Raw genomic sequence first — 10,665 nt, 5'->3', positions numbered from 1 at the left:
TATTTGCTGTGTTCTTTTCCTGCTTTCCCCAGTCACTTTTTCCTCCAAAATTTGTTTGGTATATCAAGCTCTTCAAAACAGTCTACCATGCAGATCATTTTGTGTTTTTGTTAAAGACTTTCTTCAGAATTGGCATTATTAAGAATGAAGAGTTTTGCTAAGATACTATGCATCTATAACAGCTATAAATGCAAAGAGAATGCTTTGAGTTTATATTGCTCCCTAGCTGAATGTAAAGGTAGTGCTGCTGTTGGTATTGTAATCTGGAGGTTCTTGCAGAAGCTCTGCCAGGTGCCTGTGAATCAGGATCTCATGGGAGTTTGGCTATCATCTCAGCAGTTGACGGGAGATGCTCCAGTGAGATGTCGTCTTTACTACAGTATTTTTATAAGTTAGCTGAACAGGGTGTAATTCTTTTATATCTATAAAAAGAACAAAATATTTTCATAAAATGAAAATCCAGAGAAAAATTTGAAATTCTTTATTTCCATACCATTTTTGAGATGTATATTAAGAGATTACAAATCTCTTCAGAACAACATGTTGTTTAGCAAGGAAGGTGCTGGGGAGCTTCAGTTATTCAGTCTGATGCTTTTACTTTCATCACCATTTCAGCAATTTCTGTGACTTGGATTTTAGCTGTAACTGTATTCATACATGCCACCTTAGTATTTGTTAAAGGGATATGGCATAATATCTTACATTAATTTGAAGTCCAGCCATTGTTTCTCCTTTCTTAAGGTTTTCCTTTATACTTCACATACTTGGAAATTTCTTTTTCCAGCATCACTAAGTATTATTCTGGCAATTAGCAGCCAATTTGAGTAAATACCCCTTGAAACGTATGTATTCAAATTTTACTCCCACTGCTCCAGATATATCCATGCAAGCCTAATGATACATCTTTACAAGGCCACAGACTTGGAACATGGAAGAAATCTTCTTTCCTTCCTCTTTCAATGTGACAAGGCATGATGACAATATGATTACATCACTGCTCTTTTCCAGGGGGTACAGGAGAAAGAACAGCCTTTATGTGTCCTACACAATTAAACCTGTGCAGAAACCAGTACACTGTTAACAGTCTTCCTTGAACCCTCCCAGGTGCTTAAGCCTCTGCTCAGGGTGGAGATCATTTGAGTCTGTAAGGAGGACTGCTGCAACCCAGTGCAGTCAGCTCTGTATCAATATCCGTGGAAGTGTAACATGCAGCCCAGAACCCCAGGGCCATAAAGGCTTGGATCTAGTACTTTGTTACAATTAAAAATGTAATTATCTCAGTTTGATATCTTTATCTAATGTTGTAGCTCTTACAGGTACTGTCTTTCTGGTCTGATGATGGAAGTTTTACTGTTACAGCACAAGGAGAAATGGATTGAGATGATGAACATCAAAAGAGACACAGCGTCTCTTGAAAAAGTGAGGAAAAGATGATTGATAAAGAAATCGGACAATGCCAAAACATGATAGCCATTTAAAAATCTTTTAATCTCACAGTGCTTTGATATCATAATTCTCAAAAAACATTCCAGGTGGTAAGGGTTTGTATTTTTGAGATCATTATTATTATTGTCAGGTGAAGGAAGACTGTTAATGTGTGAATTATACCATTCAAGATGTGCCTGGCCTTTGAATGCAACATGGTGACAGGTAATAACTAATCTTTCTTCCACCAAAATCCATCTTTGATATCACAGTAATGGTAGAATTAGGACAACAGCAATCCAAATTGATGCATTGCTTAATTACAACCCTCTTCATAATTTTGGTTGTTTTTCCGGCCAAATTAATGACCTAAATAGGTAAGATGTTAAAACAGTTTCAAATAATTAAATACGGGAGATTTTTTAATACAGAAAGACTATTGCTTCTTCCTAATTGGGAGGAAGGAGCAGAGCTGGTAATGAGTGAATGAAGAGTTAACTCCAGAGGAGGACTTCCCTCTGAGTCTTCTCCCAAGGTAGGTCAAACCCTGCTATATTTTTTTTAGAAATACCTTGTTTAAAAGCATTCTACCACATATACGTGTAAACCAAGGTTTAACACACTGAAAGGCATTCTCCCCTTTCTGTGTGCTTCCGTGGCATGAATTTGAGGAGATGACACTAGAGGATGCACCTCTTCAATTTTTCATATCTACTTTTATCTGAAGATAGTGCTTCAACCTTATAAACTTGTTTTGTTGCCCATTAAAGAAAAGGAAGTGTCTCACACAAGGAACACATGTGAAGACTAAGGGAGGCTGCAGGGTTTGCCGTGTTGGACAAGACATGCTCTAAACAGCAGTTGGTCTTTTTTTTCTTTACTAAGTTCTCACATCTCACCCCAGGGGAATTCTTAGGTGTCAGCCTAAACCATAAAGTTCCTGAGGATTAACCTGGAGAATCTTGAATTTAAAACAATCAAGAGACGATCGATTGATTCTTCTGCTAGATCTTACGTTGCCAGTTCCTTTCCACTCTGTTCTTCTTGAGGTTCTCCTTCCTGTACAGTACAGTTGTCCTTTTCACCCTGAGGATTGGGCGCTCTGCAGAAATAGTGATTGTCTAATACCAGAAATGGTTTGCAGTCCTTACCTGCAGCTTTGCTCCATGCATAAAAAATAGAGTGCAGTCATAAGGGTTAAGACAGAGAAGCCATGATGCTTAATAAGAGGCGTGAAGTTGATTTAACTTTGCCTACACTGGATGATAAAAACTGGAGCACTTTCATGAACAAGGAAAATATTTTTAGTCAAAGACAAAAGAGCTGTATTACATTGTTTTTATTACCTGGGAATGTCAGATTCTTCTTCCAGTAAGTCAGTGGCATCTTTCCCTTTTTTCCTTACAAATTCTTCGCTTAGCCCAGCCTGCTGGAGGGTGTGTCTGTAGCGACGCTCTGCTCCTTGACGAGCATCACGCTATAAAATAAAAACTTAAACAGTAAGCATGTAGAACTGGGGCTTCCCCATAATAGTCAAGTTGTTTTGAAGTTCATGGCTGACATTCCCAATGAGAACAAGAGGAGAGCGAAGCCCCTGTCCAAATTTTTTGTCATACATATAGTACAGTACCAAAACTGAATACTAGGACAGTATCTCACGTCTCTGAGTCAGAGCTCACCTTTTCCTGCTTCTGTTCTTTTTTAATTTCCTTCTTCTGTTCTCTTGCTTCTACAGCATTCCAGTCTTACCAGACTAGCATACTTATGTCTGAGTCCTGACTCTGGCACTCAAATTGAGAATATGTGCAAGACAGGGTTGAGAGAAATTCTGGACATGTTTGCTTGTAATTTGTAAGCACTAATGACAGTGGAGTTCCGTAAATGGAGAGCATCTGTGAAATAGCTTTGTATCAGCTCATCTTCATGAAACTGAAAACCAAGCATCCTGGATCCTATATCCTCACTGCCTCCAAATAAACCTTTCAGATTAATGTAGTCTGAGATGACAGTCTTCCAGAGGGACTGGCCAATTCCTAAAGATTAAGTGTTCTATATGGAAGGATAGAAATCTTGTCTCAACACAAGTCATACGCTGTGTCATATGCTGTCAATACTGGTGAATTCTTACCAACCTGCCAAACAGAAATTTCACCAATATTTATCATACAAATGTGTTCTCTGCCTCCATTAACCACTCATCTGAATAGAAAATCTGACCCAGGAGGGTACTTTCTCTTGAGATATCTTACATCAGCGTATTATCAGTGTATTGCCACTATGTCTCTAACCAGATACCATCCCTGCAAGGAGACAAGAACTGAGAGAGAAAACCCAGGGAAAAAGATACTTTACAGAGAGTAAAGATTGTATTTACACCTCAAGTGCAATACAGATTTGCAGCTGGTACTGTGTGATGGATGAGATGTGCTGAATGCAACCCCAGATAGCAGAGCTTGCAGGTGACATAAGTGATGTAACTGTCATCAATGTTTTTCTAGTAGCACTACAGATATAAAGAAAAAGTGCTCAACTGAAGCGGGTTTTAGGAAAAATTTTAAAATGTCTAGGTTGTAGACTGTGGTATTCAGGTGCAGAATAGGTATTCATGTAATTTCTGGTGTGATAAGGCCTGGATTTTGATCAGACCATATATTTTGACTGCAATATATACTAAGCACTGGAAAGCTCTACAACCAAGAAATAAGTCTTAAGTGTTTTTTCAAGTGGTGGGAAGGAATTTAGATTATACTTGGGTGGCCCTTTCATATGTTATTTGGAGTGTAGTCAAGAGAGCATGCAACCATTTTTACCTTCGTATCCCTGAATTAACTTGAGAGTAGATTTCTTAATACCTGTCTTAAATGAAGGACAGTGTATCCTGTCACCCAGAAACACTCTGGGACTTTGACCAGTTACCTTGGTGACCTGTTCAAAGAGGTATGGTCTGTTCTTGACTCGCAGCTGCATTTCTTCCAGCTCCTTTCTGTATTCCTTTGTTTTCTCTCTCATATTTTGCCTGAAATGGAAAAGTTGCCCATCTGATATAGGTTCCCTCTGACTGTAGTTTATCAGGAATGAGGAATTCTCAATAACTGTTTTGTCTTTTAAATAGCTCTGGTAATTCTCTTGATTCTGAATGCTGGGAAAAAAAATCCTGTTGCTAGGAAGTTATGGACCCATTAGTGAAGCTTGACTGCAAGCAGAGAACCAGTGTTCACATTTTTAGAAAATGTTTCCTTATGTGTGCTTTATCAAATTATACATTTCAATTGACTTGTCTGTACAAATTAGTTTCTACAAATGTTAATCTAAAGGAAACTGTTCTGTATGGAAGGAGTAGTGTGGAATTGTCAAGAAATCCAAATAGATGTGGAACAGATTTGACAGCGAAAAAGGATAGTAATGTTCTTAGACCCAATTCCTCCTAAAGAATTACCTATGATCGCCAGTTAGTAGAGCAAACGGATATTTCTGTCCCGAATAAGATACTAACCAGTTCTGTTTCAACTTCTCCTTGTGTGTTTCTTCCAGACTTTTATGTGGATCCAGGGCTTTTGCTCGGCTGTTCACTGACTTTCGCATAGCTTGACATTTCTTTTTCTGTTTCTCCAGCCAATAAATTCCTTCTTTGTCCCCTTCCTTTTTGTTATCTTGGGAGTATCTATATAGAAAAAAGTTACTAATGAGCTCACTTAAGACTGCTAGACTACACTCTAGCGCAAAATTTCACTTTTGTAGTCCTCTAAGGAGAAAAGCAAAATTTCAGACATATGAGTGTGCAGCTCCCAAATCAACTGGAAGGCAGGGCAAGAATTGGCAAAGAAAGACAACAGCATTTAGAAAAAGTATTGTCAACATAGTTGATGTGATGAGGGAAAACACCGACTTTTTTTCCTCCATTTTGGTCATCAGTTGTATGGTCTTGTAGATAAACTTTTCTACTTACCTAATAGCAGATTCCCTTTTTCTAGTTGCATCTGTAATATGCACTGGAAGGGTGTTGGAAGAGAGAGAAGAAAGTCCAGTGAAAGAATGACTTTTTTGCATTGAAACCTTGGAAAGTTGCTGAGAATCCTGAAAAAAATGGAACTTCATTCAGTGTATTTGTTCACAATACAGAATCTCCTCTGTTCTTTGTCTATCAAAGAGAACAGCTGGCATATGTGGGCAATGCACTCATTCTTCTCTCTTCCATCAGGAGGGATTTACATGGGGAGGGGCTGAGGGAAGAGGGGAAGGAGATGTGATTAGGAGTATGGAAGGGTGGCTGAGTCTTAGCTGTCACAGCTCATCTCTTTGTGTAGAATTTTGTTCTTTGGTTTATCCTAGAATCCTGCAGTACTCCCAAGACAAGGGCAGAGGTCACAGGACATTAACCATCCATAAATAAGTGCTATACATTTAAGAAGTTGCTATCTTGATCAGAGAAAGCAATACCACAGAAATATCCAGTCATCTCACCTTTATCTTTTCATTAGCCTGCCTCTGCCTGCCATGGAGATTGGAGGTTCTTAACTTGAATGGCTTATTACGAGTTGCCTCTTTGATTTCTCGTCTCCTTACTGCTTCCCTCTGAAATGCCCAGTAAAGTCCTTCAAAATCTGGTATTGTTGGATTAGTCCTTGGCTTGAAACTGAAACTTTTATCCTCCAAGAAGCCAAGTCTTTCTTGCTTAGTTTTAGTGGCAGTTCGGGACTGAGGCGCCCTTCGACAGTTGCTAGTATCTATAGGAGCTACGGAGAGCTCAAGCAAATCCTTTGCTCTCATCTGAATGCGGATTTCTCTGTAGAGTTCAGCTTCTAATGAATCAAAAGCAAAGCAATGAGAAGAGTATGAGTGACATAAAAGGCTGTAAAATTGCCACTGCACAACTCCCAAACTTTTTGATGGCAGCTACATATATAGGAGGGACCAGACATCCTGTGCTCTCTTTCCCCACTTTCCAGCCTCTCTCTCTCCTTTGCCTCCCAGGGAAAAAAAAAAAAAAATCAGGTACCAGAAAAAACACAGTAGCATCTCTTTCTTAGGCATCATCACTAGATGCCTCTTTCACTTATCAGAGTATGTTACTGAACAGGCCTTCTCCTCCTATTCTTAGAGGTACCAGATAAGTTGTGCCCTTTGTCTTGCAGAAGTGTTGTGTTAATCGAGGTTTTACTTTTCATATGGGACTTTCTGTTGTTATGCTGACTGTGTGGTCCAAATGGGCTGTTCCCATAGACTTGTAACAGCTGGGGGCTTTTCCATGTAATGTCCAGCAGTGTTTGTCTATATTGGAAAAGATTTTAAGTAAGTAGCATTTGGTGAATGGATCATGTCTTGTGACTTCTGTGACAAACTTTCCATAGAAAGACTGTGTTTCAGGGTATAGCATGAAACTGAGGCCTTTCCCATGCAACACTAAATATTTGTGAAAATGCAGACAGTTGCCTGTGGGTTGGGTTTTTGCTGTTTGCAAAATAAGACTGGTTCCTTGAGTCTATTTATAAGTTTGCATTGAGGTATGAAATATTCATTCCTCCTTCCTTCTCATATACCAGATAGAAACAGAACAATGGCTTGTCTTTTGCTTTTACCTTTCTAATTTATTTAGTTTAGTACACCACAACAGAATGTTTTCTGATGAAAACTGAACTGGCGTATACTCAAGAAGAAATCAGTAGGAAACTGAAGAAAAAAAAAAAAAGGGGGTGAAAAAAGCAATGAGAATTAGCAAGAATTGGTTTAGTTCCTATATTCAAGCATGAAGTCTGTATTGCTTACTTTAAACTTACAACTGTTGGGGCTTAAGCCATCTGAAAGAAAGCAAACATCAGGAAAATTTCCTTGGTTGTCCCTCTGGCTAGAATGGTCCTGGTACCTACTTCCCATGTTTTAGTACTTAAAAAGGTGGAGAGCAAGTGGGAAGGTGACTGAAAACATCAGAGAATAGCAGGAGAGACTGGATTACTGTACCATCACTTAGAACTCAAATAATTGTGTGATTTGGGCTCTCAAACTATTTTTCTCCTAGGGGTTCTGTGCAGCACAGATACTTAGAAATAGTGTGACCACCAGAAGTAGGGAGGTGATAGTCCCCTTGTACTCTGCACTGGTGAGGCCACACCTGGAGTATTGTGTCCAGTTTTGGGCACTTCAGTATGAGAGATATCGAGGTGCTGGAGCAAGTGCAGAGGAGGGCAATAAAACTGGTGAAGGGCCTGGAGAATAAATCCTATGAGGAGCTATTGGAGCTGGGACTGTTTAGTTTGATGAGGAGAACAACTACCTGAAAGGACACTGTAGAGAGGTTGGTGCTGGTCTCTTCCCACAGGTAATTAGCGATAGAACAAGGGGGAATGGCTTTTAAGCTGCAACAGGGGAGGTTTAGACTGGACATTAGAAAAAAAATTTTCACAGAGAGTGGACAGGCAGTGAAATAGGCTGCCCAGGAAGATGGTGAAGTCACCATCCCTGGATGTGTTTTAAGGGTCGTGTAGATGAGATTTTGGGGGATAATAGTGTAGATGAGAACTTTGTAGAGTAGGGCTGATGGTTGGACTTGATGATCCCAAGGGTCTTTTCCAACCTGAATGATTCTGTGTTTCTAAAAAGTCTGTGACTTAGGTGGGAGTAAAATTTTCAGTTCTAAGACACTGCATAGAGCTTGGACACTTCTGGCACTACATCTGTCTTCATGTTTGTGCCCCAAATCATCTAAGTCCTTTTAGCATAACCAAACGTATGGGATCCAGTGCAGGGAAGGATTCCCAAACTGACATGATTTGCAGCAAAAGGGGTATGGAAATCTGTCTCAGTGTACTCATGTGTGCTGGGGAGTGGTACAGAACTGCTGCTGCTGACACTGATACAGAACTACTAAATTTAGGATACTCTACTGTAAGGGTATCTAGATGAAATGTAATGACCAGTGATATACAGGAGACTAGACAACACCAGGAGAGGTAATGATATTGGCTTTACACTCCCAAGTAATGCCCTATGGGCCATGATCCTACCTCCCAGCATGGAGACAGCGAGGGATGCACAGAGGGTTGTTTTTATAGGAAGACTCCTGGCTTTTTACCTTTAAGTTTATCTCCAAGAAGTGGGTCATAAGTAGATTTAGGAACTTTTCTACTGGTTTGCTTCTGTTTGGAGCTCTCATTTGGGGTTGCTGCTGCCAGGAACTTTTGTCTGATAGCTTCTTTTTTTCTCTCTTCCTTCTCCAGGAAACTGAAGGGCCGCTGGGTTGAAAGTAGCAGCTCCTTTCTTTTCTGTGTTGCTATTCGCCTGCGAGTCTCATTTTGCTCCATTAATTCCTGATAAAGGGGCAGAAACACGTGGGCAGGTACAGGCTGTGCCCGGAATTGTTTCTGACATTCAGCTTCATCCTGGCTTTGCCTTTTGTCTCTCTGTTTGTCTAGTTCAAGAAACATGTATGACTTCACCAACTGGGACTTTTTGCGAGCTTCCCGCAGCGTCATTTTGAAAGGCTGAGGGATGGTGATGGAAGGAATCCATGGAGATGAAGCGCTTTTTGGCCTCAAGCAGGATTTAGGAAACAAGTAAGGCTTTTGTTGATCCCAGGTACTGTCCGAGGTGAGGTCAATCAAAGAACTGGACTGCCTTTTGTTACCAGATGTATAACTAAGACAAAGACATTATGAAGGGGAGATAAGTGAAATTATTAAAAGATAGAGTTAAAAGAAGGGAGACACTGTTGATTAAGAGAAAGACACTGTAGGCTGAGTTGATTCGTTAAAAGACAGGCCTAGGGCTTATTGTTCTCATGCTCTATATTTTGCTTTGCTACCAAAGTTTTTAAGCAGAGCTTTGCTTGTTTTCCATTTTCCATGTATAAAATGGTGGTTATGCCTACTTAGCTCTGCAATGCAATTTATTATGCTGCTAGCAGTCTATTGCCAGAAAGGCCACAAGTAAACCAGAAAGTTCCAACTTTAGGGATATCTGGCTGATAGCTACTCAGCATAAAAGACAAACTCAGGAGAAGCAATAAATTAGGCACACAGATGCACAAATCCTAACACCAGCATTACTAAGACGCTGATGGAAGGGCCATTGCAAGGAACTGCTTTAGCGCAACTCCTAAGAGGTTCAGCTGGCACTTTGTAGTTGGTAAGAAGGTCATATAATTGATAAGAAAAAAGCCCAAGATTATCACGGGTCTCATTGAAATAGCAAACTTCTTATAGATGTTTGAGGGTGATTGTGAAACTGAGTAAAACTTGTGATATATTTAGGGAAGGAATAAATGCGGGTAAAAGGAAAGATCAAAGTGGATCACATCTGGGTGGGCCAAGAACAGGAAAATGGGAAAAAGCGGGGGGAACGGAAGGTGCTGATCATGCATAAACAGGCTCCTGTTCAATACACTTGCCTGGTGATTGCTGCAGTCCATTCTTCATAAATTATTTCCTTTGTAAGAGTGTGTGTGTGTGTGTGATCTGCTAGTGAATTGCAAGCTGGACTAACCACAGAGAAAGACAAGAGGTGTAAAAGCTAGATGCTGGAGAGAGAGACCACAGCTCTGAAGACTGAATGCTGGATAGGAACGTGGATGATCTGCTAGCAAATTTTAAGCATGATTAGCTGATGAGCAGGAATGGGGTTTGTGCTGTTCGTGTTTTATGTGAACACTTCTTATGTGGGCACCTGTTGGCCCCATCCTCCCATCTGTGGATAGATTTGTGGCCAGCATTTTGGCACCTATATACGTGCATCCTGGGACTTCACACTCTGCCCCGTCACAGGTCAGACACAGCAAGACTCCCACATGCCATTCTGCCATCCTTACCGGGTACCATCCTACCTGAGAGCCTCCCACAGCTTGTCACGCAGGACTGCCGCCTCCCGCCTGAAACCCTCGAACTCCTCATCCTCTTCGGATACCCAGAGGTCACCCCCTAACTTTGCCTGTTGCAGTAAGCCCGGTTCTAATGGAGACCGCCGGCCTCCCATCGCTGCTCCCAGCTCCTCGCCCGGTGGCGGGAGCCGGTCCGTTACAGCCGGAGAGGCTGCCGTGTCACCTGGAAGAAGAAGAAAAAAAAAAAAAAAAACCAAAAAAAACCCCCTCGTTTCGGGGGGGCGGCCCCAACCACCAGGCCTGGCCTCGGCGCTCCCGGGGCTGAGGTAGCGCCGCGGCCGGGCCACCGCCCTCACCTGCAGGCCGCCGCCTCAGCCCTCCAACGGCACCGACTCGGCTCCCGCCAATCAGCGAAGCCGGCAGCGTTCTAGGCC

General features: G+C 41.3%; 1 protein-coding gene across 2 annotated transcripts; it reads right to left on the bottom strand.

Moving 5' to 3' along the window:
• Positions 1–2,342: 2,342 nt before the first annotated feature.
• Positions 2,343–10,628, bottom strand: FAM161B (FAM161B, centrosomal protein). 2 transcript variants are annotated; one of them, XM_026849419.1, is made up of 9 exons: positions 10,588–10,628; positions 10,238–10,454; positions 8,492–9,054; positions 5,887–6,224; positions 5,372–5,499; positions 4,919–5,086; positions 4,342–4,441; positions 2,772–2,902; positions 2,343–2,527 (listed from the first exon to the last, which is right to left on the bottom strand). In XM_026849419.1, exons 2-9 carry the CDS (start codon positions 10,384–10,386, stop codon positions 2,437–2,439), a joined length of 1,668 nt encoding a protein of 555 aa, XP_026705220.1. In that variant the 5' UTR covers positions 10,387–10,454; positions 10,588–10,628; the 3' UTR covers positions 2,343–2,436. The 2 variants fall into 2 exon arrangements, with proteins under 2 accessions (XP_026705220.1, XP_026705221.1); XM_026849420.1 differs by having other exon boundaries at positions 2,343–2,582; positions 10,238–10,614.
• Positions 10,629–10,665: the final 37 nt, after the last annotated feature.

Source organism: Athene cunicularia (assembly GCF_003259725.1).
Source record: "Athene cunicularia isolate RWA chromosome 5 unlocalized genomic scaffold, athCun1 chr5_part1, whole genome shotgun sequence".
Taxonomy (NCBI): domain Eukaryota; kingdom Metazoa; phylum Chordata; class Aves; order Strigiformes; family Strigidae; genus Athene; species Athene cunicularia.
Note: the sequence above shows the minus strand (reverse complement) of the source record. Positions and strands in the feature narration are given on the sequence as shown.

Excerpts from the sequence above, each read along its gene's own strand:
- FAM161B (XM_026849419.1), bottom strand. The coding sequence starts at position 10,386 with ATGGGAGGCCGGCGGTCTCCATTAGAACCGGGCTTACTGCAACAGGCA. Across the intron at positions 5,087-5,371 it reads AAAAGGGAATCTGCTATTAG|ATACTCCCAAGATAACAAAA; the intron begins GTAAGTAGAAAA and ends TTTTCTATATAG. Across the intron at positions 2,903-4,341 it reads TCTTTGAACAGGTCACCAAG|CGTGATGCTCGTCAAGGAGC; the intron begins GTAACTGGTCAA and ends TTTATTTTATAG.